Raw genomic sequence first — 23,705 nt, forward strand, 5'->3', positions numbered from 1 at the left:
ACATCCCCTCCTTTCTCTCCTTCTTTCCTTTCCCCCACTTCCCCTCTCTTCTCTGACTCTCACTTTCCAGAGCAGCCCTGGGACTTCTTTATTATTATTATTATCATTATTTTAAAATAGAGACGAGGTCTTAAAATCCTGGGCTCAAGTCCTCCTCCCACCTCGGCCTCCCAAAGTGCTGGGATTACAGACATGAGCCACTGCGCCCGATCTAAAAATGAAATTCTAAGTCCTCCACAAACCCAACCCCTGTTGGCCCAGGAAACCCCAGAGAAAGCTTGGAGGCTGAGTTCACGGCCGTGACAGGAAGGGAGATCAGACACAGCTCATTATCCCCGCTCCCTCACTAACTACCATTAGAATTTCTTCCCTAGGGGCTAAACAGAAACCAGCCCTTTCAGTTTTTCATTATTACCAATAATGACCCTTACTAGCTCTTCCTCACAGATGCAGAACAAAGACGAGATGAAATTCATCCCCTCTGCACCTCTTCCTAGAACATCCGCCTCCTCTATTCCCTTTACCTTCAAGTGCACACCTTATCTTATGTAAAGTGTAGACTCACTGGGCACACGTATGCAATCATTCAGCTCACTGCCACCACCCTACCTTTTTTTTTTTTTTTTTGAGATGGAGTCTCACTGTGTTGCCAGGCTGGAGTGCAGTGGCACAATCTCGGCTCACTGCAATCTCCAGCTCCCGGGTTCAGTGAACTATAATTGTGCCACTGCACTCCAGCCTGGGTGATAAAGCAAGACCCTCTCTCTAAAAAAAAAAGAGGGAAAAAAATGCCGGTGCTGTGGCTCATGCCTGTAATCCTAGCACGTTGGGAGGCTGAGGCGGGCGGATCACCTGAGGTTGGGAGTTTGAGACCAGGCAGCTCAACGTAGTTGAAGCCCCGTCTCTACTAAAAATACAAAAATTAGCCGGACATGGTGGCGCATGCCTGTAATCCCAGCCGCTCGGGAGGGAGGCTGAGGCAGGAAGAATCGCTTGAATCCAGGAGGCGGAGGTTGCAGTGAACCGAGATCACACCACTGCACTCCAGCCTGGGTGACAGATCGAGACTTAGTCTCAAAAAAAAAAAAAAAAAAAAAAAAAAAATAGAAACAAAAACAAAGAAAACACCAACAACAAGAGCTGACACAGCAATGGCTTTTTTTTTTCTTGAGATAGAGACTTTCTCTGTTGCCAGGCTGGAGTGCAGTGGCACGATCTTGGCTCACTGTAACCTCACTGTAACCTACACCTCCTGGGTTCAAGTGATTCTCCTGCCTCAGCCTCCCGAGTAGCTGGGACTACAGGCACGCACCACCACACCGAGCTAATTTTTGTGTTTTTAGTAGAGATAGGATTCCACCATGTTGGCCAGGATGGTCTCTATCTCTTGACCTCGTGATCTGCCTGCTTTGGCCTCCCAAAGTGCTGGGATTACAGACGTGAGCCATTGCACCCAACCAGACTTTTTTGTTGTTGTTGTTGTTGTTTTGAGATGGAATCTCACTCTGTCCCCCAGGCTGGAGTGCAGTCATTTGATCTCCGCTCTCTGCAACCTCTGCCTCCCGGGTTCAAGTGATTCTCCCTGCCTCAGCCTCCCGAGTAGCTTGGATTACAAGGCATGCGCCAGGACACCTGGCTAATTTTTGTATTTTTAGTAGAGATGGGATTTTGCCATGTTGGCCAGCCTGGTCTCGAACCTCTGACCTCAGGTGATCCGCCTGCCTTGGCCTCCCAAAGTGTTGGAATTACAGGTGAGAGCCACCACCCCTAGCCTGTAATGGACGTTTGTTAAGCACTTACTACATAGCAGGCTCTGTCTCTGAGCTTTTTATCCATTCTCTCATGAAGACTTTGTGGCAACCCGATGAGCCTAGTATCATTACAATTTCCATTTTACCAGTAAGGAAACTGGGGTTAATGGAGGATTCAGGTTCAAGAACTTAACTCAAATCACACAGCTAGTAAATGGTGGATCCACACCCAGGCAACTGGAGTCCAAGCTTGCGCTCCCAGCCATGCTCAACACCGCCTGCAACATGGAGATCATGCATGCGTGTAGCAGGGCTCGCTATAAGAAAACTGCTTGGGGTCAGGCATGGTGGCCCACGCCTGTAATCCCAGCCCGGGCAACATGGCAAAAACCCCATAGCTACTGAAAACACACACACACACACACACACACACACACACACACAATTAGCCGGGTGTGGTGGCACATGCTGTGGTCCCAGCTACTCAGGAGACTGAAGCAAGAGGATCGCTTGAGCCTGGGAGGTCAAGGCTACAGTGAGCCGAGAGACCCTGTCTCCAAAAAAAAAAAAAAAAAAAACCTGCTTATAAATGGAAGGAGTTATCATTGCTTAAGACACTGAGGTCCAAGGAGGAGTAGTGATCTCCTTGCCACAGTGACCCCTTCATGAAGCACTGGAGCCACTGGTTGGGAGCAGGGAGGAAAAGTCATCCAGGCTGTCACCCTGCTCCTCCCAGGAGGGCGGATATCCAGCCTGGTGCCTCCTAGCTTGCCTTGTCTCAGCTCTTATGAACTTGGTGAATGTCTGACTGCCCCAGGAGAGCTTTAATGGAACCGTAGAGTCACAGCCTCAGCTGAAACAGTGGATTCTTAATGGAGAAGACAAGGTCATTACCAAACACAGCAGGAAGGCAGAGCACGGGCGAAACAAATAAAAAGAGTGGCTTCTATGGAAGCAGCCTCATTCCAGCTGATCCTTGGCCCTTATATTCCCAACCAGGACTTCTCCCATTTCTGCTCCAGGTATCCCGTGTCTTCTGAGGCCAAAGTTCTTCTATATGCCTGGGTTCCTCGCCTGCCAGAGGCTCACCTCACCTGGGTCGTCACCCCCCAGCTTCTGTCCTATCCCAGAACATATTGGAATTTGGGCCTGGGGGTTGGAGAGGATTAGCTCACAGGCAGGGATAAGTTTATTTAGGAAAAGTTTCCTAGCAATTCTAAGATGAGGCTGCTTCTCCCCTGTTGCCGACTGATAGCCACTATGTAGAGTTATTGTTGTCATTTTTTTCCTATGAGACAGGGTCTTGCTCTATTGCCCAGGCTGGAGTGCAGTGGTGCCATCACAGCTCACTGCAGCCTCGACCTCCCAGGCTCAAGGGATCCTCCCACTTCAGCCTCCCAAGTAGCTGGGACTACAGGTGTGCGCCACCACACCTGGCTAATTTTTATATTTTTAGTAGAGATGGGGTTTCACCATGTTGGCCAGGCTGGTCTCGAACACCTAACCTCAAGTGATCCATCTGCCTTGGCATCCCAAAGGGTTGGGATTACATGCGTGAGCCACCACGCCTGGCTCAATGGATAGTTTTTTATTGAAGTACAAGTATGTCTCCACTTGTCCTTAGTCCTTAATAATATTTGTTCCTCCTGTATTTCTGGGCTCGGGGGAGAGTGGACTTTCAGGCCCCCTTGTGGATGAACGAGGTCTTGTAGCTTGATCTGTAATGAGTCATGAGGATTGACCAGTGCTACTTATGGCTCAGGACATATAGTTGCTTGTTGGGAGTTCATTTTACCCTGCCACTGCCACTGAAAGGGTGGTTGAGACAGAACCTCTGTTCACCTGGCTCCCTGAGTGACTATGTGAGCACAACTTCTGGCTACCTATGTTCAGCGTGCAGTATGAGTGGAACATAAACAGAGATTTGGGCTTTTTGTTCTGCATCATCACTTAACTTATCCTGACTGACTTCAGTGGAAGTTGCAGAGAAAACACTTTTTGCAGAGCTTAGAACAGTGGTCTCCTTGGCCAGGTGCAGTAGCTCACACCTGTAATCCCAACACTTTGGGAGGCCTAGGTGGGTGGATCACCTGAGGTCAGGAGTTCAAGGCCAGCCTGGCCAACATGGTGAAACCCTGTCTCTACTAACAATACAAAAAGTTGCTGGGCGTGGTGGTGCACGCCTGTAATCTCAACTACTCGGGAGACCAAGGCAGGAGAATTGCTTGAACTGCGGAGTTGGAGGCTGCAGTGAGTCGAGATTGCACCACTATACTCCAGCCTGGGTGACAGAGCAAGACTGTCTCAAAAAAAAAAAGAGAGAGAGAGAGAACAGGAGTCCCTAGTGCTTTTGGCACTAGGGACCAGTTTCTTGGAAGACAACTTTTTCGGTCTTTTGATGGGGGATGGTTTGGGGATGATTCAAGCATGTTACATTTATCATTAGATTCTCACAAGGAGCATGCAATCTAGATCCCTCACGTGCGCAGTTCACAGTGGGGTTTGCACTCTTATGAGACTCCATTGCTGCCACTGATCCGACAGGAGGCGGAGCTCAGGGAGTAGTGCGAATGATGGGGAGCGGATATAAATACAGATGAAGCTTCACTTGCTCGCCCGCCACTCACCTCCTGCTGTGAGACCCAGTTCCTAACAGGCCACAGGCTGGACCAGTACTGGTTCATGGCCCAGGGGTTAGGGACCCCTGGCCTAGAATGTAGAAGTCACTCAATCACTGCTCCTTCCTTCTCCCACATTTTAATGTAGTACTGTTTTATTATTTTATTGTATTCATCTTTGAGACAGGGTCTTCTCTGTCACCCAGGCTTCAGTGCAATGGCACAATCTCAGCTCAGTGCAACCTCCACCTCCTGGGCTCAAGCAATCCTCCTGCCTCAGCCTTCCAAATAGCTGGGACCACAGGCATATGCCATCACACCTAGCTAGTTTATCTATTTTTTGTAGAGATGGGGTTTCACCATGTTGCCAAGGCTGGTCTCGAACTCCCAGGCTGAACAGATCTGCCCACCTCACCCTCCTAAAGAGCTGGGATTACAGGCATGAGGCAACGTGCCTGCCCCTAATGTAGTAGTTTTATATTGCATCATAATAATGTATTACTCTGTTTACATGTATTGCTAGAATGTGAGTGTCACAAGGCTAGGGACCTGATTTATACTCTCAAATAACATTTAAGCATTCCATGTCTTGTTTTGTTTTGTTTAGACAGGATGTTTCTCTATTACCCACGTTGCAGTGAAGTGGTACAATCATAGCTCATTGTAGCCTCAAACTCTTGGGCAAAGTGATCCTCCTGCCTTAGCTTCCCAAGTAGCTAGAACTACAAATACCTGCCACCATGCCTAGCTAATGTTTAAAATTGTTTCTAGAAATGGGGTCTCACTATGTTGACCAAGCTGATCTCAAACACCTAGCCTCAAGGGATCCTCCCAGCTCAGCCTCCCAGAGTGTTGGTATTATAGATGTGACCCACCACACCCAGCCAATGGTTCTTTTGTTTTTTTGAGATGGAGTCTCACTCTGTTGCCCAGGCTGGAGTGCAGTGGTGTGATTTTGGTTCACTGTAACCTCTGTCTCCTGGATTCAAGAAATTCTCCTGCCTCAGCCTCCTGAGGAGCTGGGATTACAGGTTCACGACACAATGCCTGGCTGATTTTTGCATTTTTAGTAGAGGTGGAGTTTCACCCATATTGGCCAGGCTGGTCTCAAACTCCTGACCTCAAGTGATCCACCCACTTCGGCCTCCCAAAGTGCTGGGATTACAAGCATAAACCACCACACCCAGCCAATAGTTCTTAATAAATATTTGCAGAATAAATAAATCAAGCACTTTTTTGAAATGGAGTTCCATCATTTGAGCAATTTTTTTAAATGATTGGAGACTTAGATTTTTTTCAAATTCATAAATTAGAAGAAAAAATATCCTCATGGAGTTGTAAGAAATGAAAAAAAAATCACAGGGGTTGTGCTATGATTTGAATGTGTCTCCCCAAATGCATGTGTTGGAAACTTGGTCCCCAGTGCAACAGCGTGGGGATGTGGGGCATTCTGAAAGGTGTTTGGGTCATATAGGCTTCACCCTCACAAATGGATTACGGTTGCTGTAGAGAGGCTTGTAGGAGTGGGTTTGCTCTCATTTTGCCCTTCTGCCTTCTGCCATGTGAGGAAGCCGCAAGAAGGCCCATGCAAGACGCCAGCACCTTGATCTTGGACTTCCCAGCCCCTAGAACTATGATAAATACATTTCTGGTTTGTATAAATTACCTAGTCTGTGGCAGTCTGTTGTAGCAGCACAAATGAACTAAGACCATATGGAAGCACTTTATTAATTTTAAAATTTAAAATTATGTATATATGCAAGAGATTACTGCAAATTAAAGAAACTAAGGCCTTCAAGGTTGAAATGACTAAGCTCAAACCTAGACTAACACATGAGATTTTGAGACTTAAAAGTCCAGAGTTGAAGGGGCCCCAAGAGTCCCTTCCAGGAGTCTCCCTTGGAACACCAACCACATGGATCTCAAGGGTACTACATGTGCATGCTGCCCTTTGTTGGGCAAATCCTCCGATGAGACCACAGTGTGAAATTAGCTGGGTGTGGTGGCGCATGCCTGTCATTCCTGCTTCTCAGGAGGCTGAGGCACAAGAATTTCTTTGAACCCAGGAGGTCTAGGTTGCAGTGAGCCGATATCATGACACTGCACTCCAGCCTGGGCAACAGAGCAAGATTCTGCCTCAAAAAAAAAAAAAAAAAAAAAAAAGAAAGAAAGAAAGAAAAGAAGAAAAGAAAAGAAAGACACCAGGTGCTGTGGCTCTCACCTATAATCCCAGCACTTTGAGAGGCCAAGGGAGGCAGATCACTTAAGGTCAGGAGTTTGAGACCAGCCTGGCCAACATGGTGAAATCCCATCTCTCCTATAAATACAAAAATTAGCCGGGTGTGGTGGCGCACACCTGTAATCTCAACTACTTGGGAGGCTGAGGCATGAGAATTGCTTGAACCCGGGTGGCAGAGGTTGCAGTGAGCTGAGATCATGCCACAGCATTCCAGCCTGGTAGATAGAGTGAGACTCTGTCTCAAAAAAGAAATATTTTTTAGATTCAGTAGGTACATGCCCAGCTTCGTTACAAGGGTATATGCATGACACTGAAGCTTGGGCTTCTATTGATCCTATCACCCAAATAGTGAACATTGTACCCAATAGGAAATTTTTCTTTTTTTTTCTTTTTTGAGATGGAGTTTCACTCTTGTTGCCCAGACTGGAGTGCAGCGGCACGATCTCAGCTCACTGCAACCTCCATCTCCCAGGTTCAAGCGATTCTCCTGCCTCAGCCTCCCAAGTAGCTGGGATTACAGGCATGTGCCACCACACCTGGCTAATTTTGTATTTTTAGTAGAGACGGAGTTTCTCCATGTTGGTCAGGCTGGTCTTGAACTCCCGACCTCAGGTGATCCTCCTGCCTTGGCTTCCCAAAGTGCTGGGATTATAGGCGTGAGCCACTGCGCCTGGCCGTCAATAGGAAGTTTTTCAACCCTTACCTCCCTCTCCTTCCCTCCCCACTTTTGTATAATATTGTCTCCAATATCTATTATTCCCCCCCCTTTTTTTTTTTTTTTGAGACAGAGTTTCATTGTTGTCACCCAGGCTGGAGTGCAGTGGCATGATCTCGGCTCACTGCAACTTCCGCCTCCCGGGTTCAAGCGATTCTCCTGCCTCAGCGTCCTGAGTAGCTGGAATTACAGGCACCCGCCACCACGCCCAACTATTTTTTTGTATTTTTAGTAGAGACATGGTTTCACTATGTTGGCCAGGCTGGTCTCGAACTCCTGACCTCAGATAATCCACCTGCCCCGGCCTTCCAAAGTGCTGGGATTACAGGCATGAGCCACCACGCCTGGCCCTATTCCTATCTTTATAAAAATTTTTTTGGCCAGGCACAATGGCTAATGCCTGTAATCCCAGCACTTTGGGAGGCCAAGGCAGGTAGATCACGAGGTCAAGAGATCAAGACAATCCTGGCCAACATGGCGAAACCCCGTCTCTACTAAAAATACAAAAATTAGCTGGGTGTCTTTTTTTTTTTTTTTTCTTGAGATGGAGTTTCACTCTGGTCGTCCAGGCTGGCGTGCAATAGCGCAATCTTGGCTCACTGCAACCTCTGCCTTCTGGGTTCAAGCAATTCTCTTACCTCAGCCTCCCAAGTAGCTGGGATTACAGGCATCTGCCACCAGGCCTGGCTAATTTTTTTGTATTTAGTAAAGACGAGGTTTCACCATCCTGGTCAGGCTGGTCTAAGAACTCCTGACCTCAGGTGATCTGCCCGCCTCAGCCTCCCAAAGTGTTGGAATTACAGGCATGAGCCACCGCACCGGCCACTGTGAATACCTTCTATTCCTCCCTCCTCGTTTGGTGAAACTGAAGCCCAAGGAGATAGTGTCTCCTGTCAGACTCTCAGGTGTGTTATCTTGTAGAGGATCTTAATTGCTTTGTGTGTAGTTCAAATTGCTTTGTGTGTATTTCATTGCTCTCCAATGACATGTACCCTCTGAAGATTGAGCTCAGTCTTCCTTTACTTTTGTCTCTTCCCTGCCCGCCTCCCAAAGAGATTGCACACGACTCTGGTAAAGACTCACAGAATAGACTTTTCTGTAAATCTGCCAGTTGTCAACCGAGCCGTGGTGGGAAACTTTAAAAGATGGTAGGAGACTGTTGCCATCTGCTGGTAAATTTGTAGAACTACAGTTAGAAGTCCCTCTTCATAGAGTTATCAACCAGGAATTTGACTGTCTTGCAAGCTTGGATGTCTGGATCTCTTCCCCTAGGTGCTCTGCTGTCATTCAGAGTTGACCCTGGGCAAAGGATGTCTGGCAGTATTTGTATTTGGTGGCATATTACGCAGATGTTTCCCAAGTCTTTCATTTGTGCAAGATAGAATTAATCCCTGAGGCCTGGGTGGTGTGGCTCACATCTGTAATCCCAGCACTTTGGGAGTCTGAGGCGGGAGGCTCATTTGAGGCTAGAAGTTTGAGACCAGCCTGGGCAACATAAGACCCTGTCTCTATAATTTTTTTTTGAGATGCAGTCTCGCTCCGTTGCCTGGCCTGGAGTGCAGCCGTGTGATCTCCACTCACCGCAACCTCCACCTCCCGGATTCAAGCGATTCTCCCGCTGCAGCCTCCCAAGTAGCTGGGATTACAGGTGGGTGCCACCACACCTGGCTAATTTTTGCATTTTTAGTAGAAACAGAGTTTCACCATGTTGGTCAGGCTGGTCTTGAACTCCTGTCTTCAAGTGATCTGCCAGCTTCTGCCTCCCAAAGTACTGGGATTATAGGCATAAGCCACTGGGCCAGCCCCCCAATTTTTTAATAATAATAATAATACTTTTTTTTTTTTTTTTTTGAAACAGGGTCTCGCTCTGTCACCTAGGCTGGAGTGCAGTGGCTCAATCTCTGCTGATTGCACCCTCCAACTTTCCAGGCTCAGATGATCCTTCCACCTCAGCCTCCCACAGTGCTGGGATTACAGGTGTGATCCACTGCACCAGACCTCATAATAACAATTTACTATTATTATTATTATTATTATTTGAGACAGAGTCTTGTTCTGTCGCCCAGGCTGGAGTGCAGTGGCACGATCTCGGCTCACTGAAACCTCCGACTCCCTGGTTCAGGCAATTCTCCTGCCTGAGCCTTCTGAGCAGCTGGGATTACAGGGATGCACCACCACACCCAGCTAATTTTGTATTTTTAGTAGAGACAGGGTTGCACCATATGGGCCAGGCTGGTCTCAAACTCCTGACTTTGTGATCCGCCTACCTTGGCCTCCCAAAGTGCTGGGATTACAGGCATGAGCCACTACACCCAGCCAATAATAATTTTTTTAATTAAAAAAAAAATTAATCCCCAAACGCAAGAAGGCTGCAGTCTGGTAGCAGAGCTAAGAACATCAATAACCATATTACAATTGTATAAAAGCTAAAAGCTCCGTACACGGGAAATAAAAGGTACCAGAGGCCAGAGAGAGCCACTGCTGTTTGGGGACATGACAAAAATCACTGAGGCCTTCTGAAAAATGTGACCTTGACATTCTTTTTTTTTTTTTTTTTTTGAGATGGAGCCTGTCTCTGTCACCCAGGCTGGAGTGCGGTGGTGCGATCTCGGCTCACTGCAACCTCTGCCTCCCAGATTCAAACAATTCTTCTGTCTCAGCCTCCCAAGTAGCTGGGACTACAGGCACCCGCTACCATGCCCAGCTAATTTTTGTATTTTTAGTAGAGCAGGATTTCACCCCATCATGCTGGTCTCGAACTCCTGACCTCAGGTGATCCCCCTGCCTCAGGCTCCCAAAGTGCTGGGATTACAGGCATGAGCCACAGTGCTTGGCCGTAACCTTGACATTCTTATCAAAAGGAAGAGGCATTCCGCCCTTTTATGTCTAGCTTGGCAAGCAGAATTTTATTTTGTTTTATTTATTTATTTATTATTATTATTATTATTATTATTATTATTATTATGTTTTTAGATGGAGTTTCATTCTTGGTGCCCAGTCTGGAGTGCAATGGCATGATCTTGGCTCACTGCAACCACCACCTCCTGGGTTCAAGTGATTCTCATGCCTCAGCCTCCCAAGTAGCTGGGATTATAGGGACCTGCCACCACGCCTGGCTAATGTTTTGTATTTTTAGTAGAGATGGGGTTTCACCATGTTGGCCAGGCTGGTCTTGAACTCCTGACTTTAAGTGATGCGCCCTCCTCGGCCTCCCAGAGTGTTGAGATTACAGGTGTGAGCCACCATTCCTGGCCCCTTACAATTAATTATATTCTACAGCCCGCATAATCTGGAACTCTGGTGGTCCACTCTGCCCTTGTACACAGCAGGCAGGAAGTCCTGGAGAATTAACACTCACCCCTGCCCCACCACATCAGCCATCAGCCAATGACTGCCGGGAGTTGGTGTATAAACACCCTTGCTCCCTTGCCCCGTGGGCGGGGCTAACTCTGAGACATGGATTCTACATCATTGCCCAGAGCTCCTCAACACCATTTAGCATCGTCGTCCACATTGGTAACTTGCTTGATAATACACACTTATTGGAGGCTTTCCCTTTTCTCTCTCAGGTTGGTGTCTCCTGAGATCACCTTCAAAACATATTACATGTAAATTCTTATCTTAAGGTTTATTTCTGGGGAAACAATATCTAAAACATCATCCAAGACCTGAGATAAAAAATTAAGAAGATTGGACTTTGAGCAATAAGCGCTTCCTCAGTGCCAGGTACTAATAGCCAATAGCTCTCATGATTGATTTTGTATTTTTACAATGTAAATGTAAATAAGAATCGCTTGAACCTGGGAAGCAGAGGCTGCAGTGAGCTGAGATGGTGCCACTGCACTCCAGCCTGGGCAACAGAGCGAGACTACATCTAAAAAATAAAAAACGGGGCCTGTAATCTCAGCACTTTGGTTTGGGAGGCAGAGGTGGGCGGATCACCTGAGGTCAGGAGTTTGAGACCAGCCTGGCCAACGTGGTGAAATGCTGTCTCTACTGAAAATACAAAAATTAGCACGTACCCGTAATCCCAGCTACTCAGGAGGCTGAGGCAGGGGAATAGCTTGAGCCCAGGAGGCAGAGGTTTCAGTGAGCTGAGATTGAGCCACTGCACTCCAGCCTGGGCAACAGAGCAAGACTCTGTCTCAAAAAAACCAAAACAAAGCAAAATGAAACAAACAAAAAGCAAAGCAAAACAAAAGAAAAAAACAAAAAACCAGTGGGCAAAGAAGCCTTAATAGACATTTCTCAAAGACATACAAATGACCACCAAGTACATTAAAATATGTATGTATATATTCCACATCACTAATCATTAGGGAAATGCAAATCAAAACCACAGTGAGATATAGCACTTCACATCATTAGATGGCTATTATCAAAAAGACAAGTGAAGCCTGGGCAACATGGCAAAATCTCGTCTCTACCAAAAAAAAAACAAACAAACAAAAAAAAAATACAGAAACTAGCCAGATGTGGTGACACACACCTGTAGTCTCAGCTACTCAGGAAGCTGAGGTGGGAGAATCACTTGAGCCCAGGAGGTCAAGGCTGCAGCGAGCTATGATCCTGCCACTGCCCTCCAGCCTGGGTGACAGAGCAAGACCATGTCTCAATTAGAACAAAACATTTAAAAAGGATAAATGATAAGTGTTGATGAGATGTGGAGACCAGGGAAGCCTTGACTCTGTGGTTGGGAATGTAAATTGCTTCAGTCATTATGGAAAACAGCAGGTAGTTTCTTCAGAAAGTTCAAATAGGCAACCGGATTGCCAGTACAGCCCAGCAACCTCACTTCTGGGTACCTATCCCAGGTAATTGAAATAAACATGTCACCAGGCACGGTGGCTCACGCCTGTAATCCCAGCACTTTGGGAGGCTGAGGTTGGCAGATCACCTGCGGCCAGGAGTTCAAGACCAGCCTGGGCAACATGGTGAAACCCCATCTCTACTAAAAATACAGAAATTATCAGGCGGGGCTCGGTGGCTGACGCTTGTAATCCCAGCGCTTTGGGAGGCCAAAGTGGGAGGATCACGAGGTCAGGAGATTGAGACCATCCTGGCTGATACGGTGAAACCCCATCTCTACTAAAAATACAAAAAATTAGCCAGGCGTGGTGGTGGGTGCCTGTAGTCCCAGTTACTCGGGAGGCTGAGGCAGGAGAATGGCGTGAACCTGGGTTGGGGAGCTTGCAGTGAGCTGAGATCGTGCCACTGCACTCTGGCCTGGGCAACTAAGCGAGATTCCATCTCAAAAAAAAAAAAGAAAAAAAATTATCCAGGCGAGGTGGCACACGCCTGTAGTCCCAGCTACTCGGGAGGCTGAGGCAGGAGAATGGCATAAACTCAGAAGGCAGAGGTCCTTGGGAGGCAGAGGTTTCAGTGAACTGAGATTGTGATTGCGCCACTGCACTCCAGCGTGGGTGACAGAGAGAGACTCTTGTCTCAAAAAAAAAAAAAAAAAAAGAAAGAAAGAAAAGAAAAAAAATCAACATGTCAATGAGGTATCTGTACTTCCACGTGTACTAAAGCATTATTCACAACAGCCCATATATGGAAGCCACCTAAGTGTCCATCAGTGGATGAATGGATAAAGAAGATGTGATCCACACACACACAGACAATGAAATATTATTCAACCTTAAAAAAGAAGGAAATCCTGCCATTTGCAACAACATAGATAAACCTGGAGGACATTATGCAAAGTGAAATAAGCCAGGGACAGAAAGACAAATACTGCATGATTTCACTTACTCCCTAGGTAGCATCTAAAAAGTCAAATTCATAGCACCAAAGAGTAGGATGGTGGTTACCAGGAGCTAAAGATGGTGGTGGAGGGGAGGTGTGACTGTCAAGGGATGACTGGAGGGAGATCTCTGTGACGTTGGAATAGATCGGGATCTCAGTTGCTATGATGTGAATCTGTACATGTGATAAAACGACAGTAATTCAGAACTATGCACACGCTTTATACCAGTGTCAATTTCCTGGGTTTGATACTGCATTATAATTATGTAAGACGTAGCCACTGGGGTAAACTAAGTAAAAGATAGATTTGGGGGCTGGGCATGGTGGCTCACACCTGTAACCCCAGCACTTTGGGAGGCTGAGGTGGGCAGATTATTTGAGCCCAAGAATTTGAGACCAGCCTGGGCAACATGGTGAAACCTTGTCTTTGCCAAAAATACAAAAGTTAGCCGGGTGTGGTGGACCATGCCTGTAGTCCTACCTACTTGGGAGGCTGAGGTGGGAGGGTCACCTGAACTCAGGGAGGTAGAGGCTATAGTGAGCTGTAATTATGTCACTGCACTCCAATCTGGATGACAGAGCAAGACTCTGTCTCAATAATAAAAAAGGTACACCTGACCTCCCCATACTATTTTTGCAACTTCTTGTAAATCTATAGTAATTATAGATATTAATAGTTAATAACTATAAGCAATAATTATAGATTCACAAAAAGTTGCAAGAAATTGCAAAAATAATTTTATTATTTTATTTTTATTTATTTATTTATTTTGAGACAGAGTCTCACTCTGTCGCTCAGGCGGGGGTACAGTGGCGTGATCTCGGCTCACTATAAGCTCCTCCTCCTGGGTTCACACCATTCTCCTGCCTCAGCCTCCCAAGTAGCTGGGACTATAGGCACCCGCCATCACGCCCTGCTATTTTTTTGTATTTTTAGTAGAGACGGGGTTTCACCGTGTTAGCCAGGATAGTCTTGATCTCTTGATCTCGTGATCCGCCTGCCTTGGCCTCCCAAAGTGTTGGGATTACAGGTGTGAGCCACCGTGCCTGGACTTTTTATTTTTTAATAAAAAAAAATTTTTTTTTGAGACAGGGGCTCGCTCTGTCACCCAGGCTGGAGTGCAGTGCTGTAATCTTGGCCCACTGCAACCTCCAACTCCTGGTCTCAAGTAATCCTCTTGCCTCAGCCTCCTGAGTAGCTGGGACCACAGGCATGTGCCACCACACCCAGCTAATTTTTTGTATTTTTGTAGAGACAGTGTTTCACTGTGTTGCCCAGGTTGGTCTTTATTATTATTATTATTATTTGAGACAGGGTCTTGCTCTGTTGCCCAGACTGGAGTGCAGTGGTGAGATCATGGCTCACTGCATCCTCGACCTCCCAGGCTCGAGCAATCCTCCCACCTCAACCTCCCAAGTAGCTGGGACTACAGGCACACGCCACCATGTCTAGTAATTTTTTGTAGTGGTGGGTCTCACTGTGTTGCCCAGGCTGATCTCAAACTCCTGGGCTCAAGTGATCCTCCTGCCTCAGCCTCCCAAAGTGCTGGGATTACAGCCATGAGCCACTGCGCCCAGTTGATTATTTTTGTAAAAAGCTTGTTTAAGCTATATAGACATAAGCACCCTTAGTTTGGTAGGTAGATAATATTCACATTTACCAATTAGTGTCTTTCTTTCTTAAGAGAAAACTCTGCCCAACTCGGAGCTACTGCAATTTACATGGTACTAACAGGCTGTGAGGTGTTGCACAGAAATAAGTTTATTTCCTTTTCCAAATGAACTAAACTTATTCCTCTAAATAATGTTAAAACATTCACCAAGCATTTTCCCAAAGTGTCTTAAAATTACCCTTGCTTTTTTTTTGCACGAACAAACAAAAACCCAAGGCAGAATTCAGTATCAGGGTCCGCTCGGGGGTTGAGGACCTCCCAGGCAGCCAGCCATGCATACTGAATTAGTTTGCTTTCCTTGAAGAAAACTCGGGTTTTATGGACAAAGAATGTTATGAACAAGTCAACTCTATGAACAACCTTTATTAAAATATCTCTGGGAGAAAACACCCACTCCTCCCCAGCAGGCCCATGGAACCTTCGGAAAAGATCCTGCAGGTTCCCCCGAGGGCTGCAGAGTCAAGAGCCGGGTCCAGGCGTCCTCGGATGAAAATTCAGCTGAGTCACAATTGTTTCTGAGTTTTCAATAAAGAAATGTATCTTTGCACCCATTTTTTCTTTGGATTGGTACAGACTTTCTTGCCTCTTTTGGTAGTGAATCTGTGAAAGAGCGACATGGATAAGTTAATATTGAGACTCTTTGCCTCCTGGGATGGGATAGAAAGGGAAGGAGGGGCGGTTCCCTCACTGGTCTTCTGGCCTTGCCACAAACCTGTTGCTGTCTGTCCCTGTCCCCTCTTCTCCTGGGCCTTGCCTCCCTCCTCTTTGCTACCTTGATTTCCACTGGAAACTATGCCTTCAGACCCACCTCTCCCAGGTACCATTTACCATTTTCCACCAGTTCTAGCCTGTAGCTTGTAACCTGCACCAGGATACTTAATTTTTTTTTTTTTTTTTTGGAGACAAATTCTCGCTCTGTTGCCCAGGTTGGAGTGCAATGACGTGATCTCAGCTCATCACAACCTCCATTTCCCAGGTTCAAGCAATGCTCCTGCCTCAGACTCCCAAGTAGCTGGGATTATAGGCACGCATCAGCACGCCCAGCTAATTTTTGTATTTTTAGTAGAGATGGGTTTTTGCCATGTTGGCCAGGGTGTTCTCGAACTTCTGACCTCAGGCGATCCGCCCACACCGGCCTCCCAAAGTGCTGGGATAACAGGCGTGAGCCATCACACCTAGCCTTTATTTTGTTTTATTTTTTTTTTTGAGACGGAGTTTCACTCTTGTTGCCCAGGCTAGAGTGCAATGGTGCGATCTTGGCTCACCGCAACCTCCACCTCCCAGATTCAAGTGATTCTCCTGCCCCAGCCTCCTGAGTAGCTGGGATTACAGGCATGTGCCACCATGCCTGGCTAATCTTTTATTTTTAGTAGAGACAGGGTTTCTCCATGTTGGTCAGGCTGGTCTGGAACTCCCGACCTCAGATGATACACCTGCCTCGGCCTACCAAAGTGCTGGGATTATAGGCGTGAGCCACCATGCCTGGCCTATTTTATTTTATTTTTTTGAAACAGTTTCTCTCTTGTCATCCAGGCTGGAATGCAGTGAGGCAATCTCGACTCACTGCAAACTCCGCCTCCCGGGTTCAAGCGACTCTCCTGCCTCAGCCTCTGGAGTAGCTGAGCTTACAAGCCTGCGCCACCTCGCCCGGCCGGTTCTTTCGTTGTAACAGAACAGCTTTGTTGGGACACAGTTCATACGGCACATACAGTTGACTCTTGAACAATACGGGTTTGACCTCTGTGGGGCTACTTATAGGCAGCGTTTTTCCAACCAAAAGAGGATGGAAAATACAGTACTCAGTGATGCAAAACCTGCATAAATGCAGGGGAAATTGTATGCCGAAATCCTGGCACCAATCCCCTGTGGGTACTGGGGGATAACTGTAATTCACTTTTTTTTTTTTTTTTTTTTTCTTTTTTTCTTTTGTTAGGGATGAAGTCTGTCTGTGTTACCCAGGCTGGAGTGCAGTGGTGTGATCATAGCTCACTGCAGCCTTGAACTCCTGGGCTCAAGCAATTGTCTAAACCTCCCCACCGTGTACAGCTCCATCCATTTAAAGGGTATAATTATAATTCAATGGTTTTTTATTATAGTCATAGATTATGCAACCATCACCACAATCAACTTTAGGATATTTTCATCACCCCAGAAAGGAACCCTACACTCAACATGTTATTTAATTGTTAATCACATTTTCAAGGTTATTCATCACAGCTGATGATTCTTGAACCCCTTACCTCACTGTGGGGGTTGGCTGGGCCCAGTGGCTCACACCTGTAATCCCACCATTTTGGGAGGCTGAGGCAGGCAAATCACCTGAGTTCAGGAGTTCAACACCAGCCTGGCCAACATGGTGAAATTCTGTCCCTCCTAATAACACAAAAATTAGCTGGGCATGATGGCATGTGCCTGTAATCCCAGCTACTTGGGAGGCTGAGGCAGGAGAATTGCTTGAACCTCGGAGGCAGAGGTTGCAGTGAGCCAAGATCATGCCATTGCACTCCAGCCTGGGCAACAAGAATGAAACTCAGTCTCAAAAAGAAAAAAAAGAAAAAGAGGTTCTACCTGAAGCTCAGTCACACTTGTTAGTGTGCAGAGGGGGGGTTTCCAGGTTCCCATCCCAAGGCTCATCCTGGGGGTCTGCCCAGCACCCATCCTGTTCCATGGCTGACAGGGTCCCTGAAAGCCCGTCTGAGAAATACTCACATTACAGCCTGCTGGGAGCAGCTGTTACTGGTGAATTCATAGCTTTGCACCCGGGTCCAGGGAAGGGACTTGTGGCTGTGTTGGAAGCAGCATGTCTTGGCTATGTCAGTCCCACCTAAAAATCAGGGAGAGGAAGGGCTTTGGAGACGCTCCTTTCCGTCCACTCCCAGGCGGTCCGGGAAGGAACCCCAGGAGGGGAACAGGACAGCTACGTACGTGTGGCAGTTCCAAGGTGGAGACTCAAGAGCGACGCCAGGATCACAGCAGAGGCCACGGACAGGCCCACCATGATGCTGCAAATCAGGCCCTTCACAGGTTTCTCCCAAACTGCTCCTGCCTGATCCCCTTTTATGAGGCTGAGATGGCTCTGAAAACAATTCCAGAGAATTTTGTGGTTGGGAACAAAAGCAGCACTTTTGACCCATCGAAGGAAAAGCAACCTAACACTCGTGGGAAGGAAATTAGACAGCGAAGAAAGATAATCTGGGGCCGGGCGTCGCGGCTCACGCCTGTGATCACAGCACTTTGGGAGGCCGAGGCGGGCGGATCACTTGAGGTCAGGAGTTCAAGATCAGCCTGGCCAACATGGAGAAACCCTATCTCTACTAAAAACACAACAATTGGCCGGGTGTGGTGGCAGGCACCTGCAATGCCAGCTACCCTGGAGGCTGAGGCAGGAGAATCACTTGAACCTGGGAGGTAGAGGTTGCAGTGAGCTGAGATGGCACCACTGCACTCCATCCTGGGCAACAGAGTGAGACTCTGCCAAAAAAACAAAAAAAAAAAAACAAAAAACCAACCAACCAAGCAACAAAAAAACCAAGTGACAGATGGTAGAGATCCCTTTATTGAATTCCATCAACAGGGACAAAAAAGGAAGAGCATTTGGGAGAAGAGCGCAGGCAGGCAGGCCCCAGGGAGTCCGGTTCCCAGTGCTGTTGGCTGAGTCAACACTTCCTTGTTTAAAAAGAAAAAGCAGAGGAAATTAAGTAATATTCCAGTGAACTGAACTAAGTGACTTTATAGCACAATTGGTTATTGCAGATAGGTTTTTGGCTCTTGGGCAAAGTTTTGTTTGCTTATTTCCGTGTGGAGCTGTGGATGGTCTCAAGATATGAACACAGAGTAGCCCAACCTTGACAATGGATATTTAAAAACATGGTCCAGGCAGGTGCCAGCCCATCCATCTTCTTGGGGCCACACCAGCAGGGCCAGGGCTGGCTGGGGGCATTGGAGAGATCTCTTCTAACAGATCCCAAACCTGAAAGATCATCACAATCACCTGACGCTTAAAACAATACACAACAAACGAAAAAACAAACAACCAACAACAACAGCAAACAAACATATATATATATGAGCCACCACGTTAGCCATACCTGGTCAATTTGAATTTTTTTTTTTTTTTAATGTGGCCAGGCGTGGTGGCTCACGCCTGTAATCCCAGCACTTTGGGAGGTGGAGGTGGAGGGATCGTCTGAGGTCAGGAGGTTGAGATCAGCCTGGCCAACATGGTGAAACCCTGTCTCTACTAAAAATACAAAAATTAGCCGGGCTAATTTTGTGGTGGCGCATGCCTGTCATCCCAGCGACTTGGGAGGCTGAGGCGGGAGAGTCACTTGAACCTGGGAGGTGGAGGTTGCAGTGAGCCAAGATCGCACCACTGCACTCCAGCCTGGGAAAAAAGGGTGAAACTCTGTCTCAAAAAAAAAAAAAAAAAAAAAAAAGAAAAAGAAAAAGAAAAACTGTAGAGCTCAAAGGTTGCCAGGCTGGTCTCAAACTCCTGGTCTCAAAGCAATCTGCTCACTCCAGCCTCCCAAAGCACTGGGGTTATAGGGGTGAGCCACCACACCTGGCTTCAGCCAAATTTTTAAAAGAACTTAACAGAACTTTGTGATAGAGCTGTCGTAGGTGGGGAGAGGATAGATGGAGAGTTGCCTGTCACTCAAACCAGGCAGAATAGTCTGGATGATCATGAGAGGGTGGTTTGTTTATGTTTTTGTTTTTGTTTAATTGAGATGGAGCTTTGCTCCTGTTGCGCATGCTGAGTGCTATGGTACAATCTCGGCTCACCACAACCTCTGCATCCCGGGTTCAAACGATTCTTGTGATTCAGCCTCCCAGGTAGCTGGGATTACAGGCACATACCACCATGCCCAGCTAATTTTGTATTTTTAGTAGAAATAGGGTATCACCATGTTGGTCAGTCTGGTCCCAAACTCCTGACCTCAAGTTATCCATCCACTTCAGCCTCCCAAAGTGCTGGGATCACAGGCATGAGCCACTGCACCCAGCCGTTTGTTTTTTTGAGATGGAGTTTTGCTCTGTCATCCAGGCTGGAGTACAGTGGCGCGGTCTTAGCTCACTGCAGCCTCCACCTCCTGGGTTTGAAGGATTCTTCTGCCTCGGCCTCCGAGTAGCTAGGATTACAGGTGTGCACCACCGTGCCTGGCTAATTTTTGTATGTTTAGTAGAGACAGGGTTTCACCACGTTGCCCAGGCTGGTCTTGAATTCCTGACCTCAGGTGATCTGCCCACCTCGGCCTCCCAAAGTGCTGAAATTGCAGGCGTGAGCCACCCCACCCAGACTATTTTTTTAAATTAAATAAAAATTAACTGAGTATAGTGACATGTGTACCTGTAGGCCTGTCTACTCAGGAGGCTGAGGCAGGAGGATCACTTGAGTCCAGGAGTTCAAGGCTGCAGTGAACTATGATCATGCCACTGTACACCAGCCTGGCTGACCAAGCAAGACTCTGTCTCTTCAAAAAAACAAAAAATTATTGGTCGGGTGCGGTGACTTACCCCTGTAATGCCAGCACTTTGGTAGGCTGAGGTGGGTGGATACCTTGAGGTCAGGAGTTCAAGATGAGTCTGGCCCACATGATGAAACCCCATCTCTACCAAAAATACAAAAATTAACCTAGCGTGGTGTCGTGTGTCTGTAATCCCAGCTACCTGGGAGGCTGAGGCAGGAGGATGGCTTGAACCCGGAGGCAGAGGCTGCAGTGAGTCGAGATTGTGCCACTGTACTCCAGCCTGGACAACAGAGTGAGACTCCATTTCAAAAGGAAAAAAAAATTCTTCTTTGACTGAAATCTATATTCCCATTTCTTCTACCTGTTGACCCTGTTCTTTACAAAAATGCTTAACTTGTCTTTTTTTTTTTCTATTGGAAGATAAAAGGAAATTGAGGCTTGGGCAGGTTTGAAGACTGTTCTTTTTATTTCAGTTTCTCTAGCAGGCCCTGAGACAAGGATTCTGGTGCAAGTCATTTATTTGGGAGGTGATTCCATGGGAGCCCCAGGAGAGGAGGGGGAAACTGAGGCAGGGAAGCAGAGGCAGTAACGCAGGGGGAGTTATCAAGCAGGTCATGGCGTGAGCAGCCAAGGAGTTCTGGGAGCCTGTGCAGGGCAGACCTCAGAGCTGGCTTAGCGGCGGGGGGAGGCTCAGGTACCCCCCAGTTTCCTGCTGTCACTGGTTGAAGGCTGTACCCCACACTCCTGGCTTGTCTTATGAGCAAACTGAGGGTTCTCTGTGACCAGGAACAAGGCCCTCAGGAAGAGTCCCCAGGAAGTGGCCTTTGGTTTACAAAAGTGACCACTGAAGGGATATGGGGAGTTGCCCGACAGTATCCACTGAAGCCATGATCACGTTTGCCCCAGATGTTCTCTTCTTTAGGCTGAACTTTCCTTTTTAAAATTTTTTTTCTTTGAGATTGAGTCTCGTTCTGTCACCCAGGCTGGAGGGCAGTGGCTGAAGCCATCCTTCCACCTCCCAAAGTGCTGGGATTACAGTGATGAGCTGCCACCCTACATGGCCTTCTTACAAAGACATATTGGATTTAGAGCCCACTGTAACCCAGTATGTCCTCCTCTTCACTAATTACCTCTGCAAAGGCCCTATTTTCAAATTAGTTCACACTCTTTTTTTTTCTTTTTTTTTTTTTTTTGAGACAGAGTCTCCCTCTGTCGCCCAGGCTGGAATGCAGTGGTGCAATCTTGGCTCACTGCAATCTCCGCCTCCTAGGTTCCTGCGATTCTCCTGTCTCAGCCTCCTGAGTAGCTGGGACTACAGGCGCACACCACCATGCCCGACTAATTTTTGTATTATTGGTAGAGATGGGGTTTCACCATTTTTTTTTTTTTTTTTTTAATTCTTTTGAGACGGAGTCTCACTCTGCCGCCCAGGCTGGAGTGCAGTGGCCGGATCTCAGCTCACTGCAAGCTCCGCCTCCCAAGTTCACGCCATTCTCCTGCCTCAGCCTCCCGAGTAGCTGGGACTACAGGCACCCGCCACCTCGCCCAGCTAGTTTTTTGTATTTTTTAGTAGAGACGGGGTTTCACCATGTTAGCCAGGATGGTCTCGATCTCCTGACCACGTGATCCGCCTGTCTGGGCCTCCCAACGTGCTGGGATTACAGGCTTGAGCCACCGGGCCCGGCCGGGGTTTCACCATGTTGGCCAGGTTGGTCTTGAACTCCTGGGCTCAGGTCTCCCTTGGTCTCCCAAAGTGCTGGGATTACAGGTGTGAGCCAGCACACCCAGCCAAAAACCTTTTTTAATTACCTGGGGCTGGGCATGGTGGCTCACTCCTGTAATCGTAGCACTTTGGCAGGCCGAGGCAGGAGGATTGCTTGAGGCCCGGAGGTGGAGGTTTCAGTGAGCTATGATCCCATCGCTGCACCCCACCCCCACTCCCCAAAAAAAAGAAAGAAAAGAAAAAGAAAGACAATGGCTGAGACGTAATCACTTTACGAGAAGGAAACCCACATGGTAAATATAAAAAGCAACTTGGTTTTATTAGTCATCACAGAAATACACATTTAAACCACAATGTGCCAGTATTCATACACTCACCAGAATGACTACAATGGGAAAAGACGGAAAACACCAAATGTTAGTGAGGAAGTGTTGCATGGCAAGTCATACTGCTGGGGGCAGTGGAAAACTACTGACAGTTTTTATTAAAGCCAAACATACGCACACTCTATAATCGAGCAGTTCCACTCCTAGGCATGTACCCATCAGAAACGTGTTCGTGGCCGGGCACGGTGGCTCATGCCTGTAATCCCAGCACTTTGGGAGGCCGAGGCAGGCGGATCACCTGAGGTCAGGAGTTTGAGACCCAGCTGGCCAACATGGCGAAACCCCGTCTCTACTAAAAATACAAAAAATTAGCGGGGCGTGGTGGCGGGCGCCTGTAGTCCCAGCTACTCCGGAGGCTGAGGCCAGAGAATGGCATGAACCCGGGAAAGGGAACTTGCAGTGAGCTGAGATCACACCACTGCACTCCAGCCTGTGCAACAAGAGTGAAAGTCCATCTTAAAAAACAAAAACGTGTTCCTACGTCCACCAAAAGACACGCACCAGAACATTCATAGCAACATTATTTATAATAGCTCCAAACTGGGAACGACCCACATGTGTGTCAATAGCAGAATGGAAAATAAATTGTCATTTATCAACATAATACAACACTATTCCACAGTGAGAATGAACTACAATTACACACAACTCACAACCTAATGCTGAGGGGAAAAAGCCAGATATGAACCAGGTGTAGTGACTCACACTGCTAATCCCAGCACTTTGGGAGGCTGAGACAAGAGGATCACTTGAGCCCAGTAGTTGGAGGCAAGCCTGGGCAATATAGCAAGACTCCATCTCTACAAAAACTAAGAAAAATTATCAGAGCTTGGTGGCACGCGCCTGTGGTCCCAGCTACTTGGGAGGCTGAGGTGGGAAGATTGCTGGAGCCCAGGAGTTCAAAGCTTAGGTCTACCCAACAGGGTGAGACCCTGTCTCAGGGGGAAAAAAAAAAAAAAAAAAGCTAGATATGAAAGAATAATACAGGATTCCACCTGTGTAAAGTACCAAATCAAACAAGCAAAACTAATCTTTTTTTTTTTTCTTTCTTTTCTTTTCTTCTTTTTTTTTTTTTTTTTTTTTTTTGAGATGGAGTCCTGCTCCGTTGCCCAGGCTGGAGTGCAGTGGTGCAATCGTGGCTCAGTGCAGCCTCTGCATGTTGCCACCATGTTTGCCCAGGCTGGTCTCGAACTCCTGTCCTCAGGTGATTCATCCATCTTGGTCTCCCAAAGTGCTGGGATTACAGGCGTGAGCCACCGTGCCTGGTGACATGTTTATTTCAATTACCTGGGATAGGTACCCAGAAGTGAGGTTGCTGGGCTGTACTGGCAATCCTGTTGCCTATTTGAACTTTCTGAAGAAACTACCTGCTGTTTTCCATAAT

The 23,705-nt window shown here is 47.2% G+C and overlaps 1 protein-coding gene across 1 annotated transcript; it reads right to left on the reverse strand.

Moving 5' to 3' along the window:
* Positions 1 to 15,087: 15,087 nt before the first annotated feature.
* CCL26 (C-C motif chemokine ligand 26) lies at positions 15,088 to 17,827 on the reverse strand. Its single transcript, XM_008018365.3, has 3 exons — positions 17,670 to 17,827; positions 17,454 to 17,568; positions 15,088 to 15,344 (listed from the first exon to the last, which is right to left on the reverse strand). The coding sequence occupies exons 1-3, from the start codon at positions 17,740 to 17,742 to the stop codon at positions 15,248 to 15,250; spliced, it is 285 nt and encodes a 94-aa protein (XP_008016556.1). The 5' UTR covers positions 17,743 to 17,827; the 3' UTR covers positions 15,088 to 15,247.
* Positions 17,828 to 23,705: the final 5,878 nt, after the last annotated feature.

Source organism: Chlorocebus sabaeus, chromosome 28, assembly GCF_047675955.1.
Source record: "Chlorocebus sabaeus isolate Y175 chromosome 28, mChlSab1.0.hap1, whole genome shotgun sequence".
In the NCBI taxonomy this organism is placed as follows: Eukaryota; Metazoa; Chordata; class Mammalia; order Primates; family Cercopithecidae; genus Chlorocebus; species Chlorocebus sabaeus.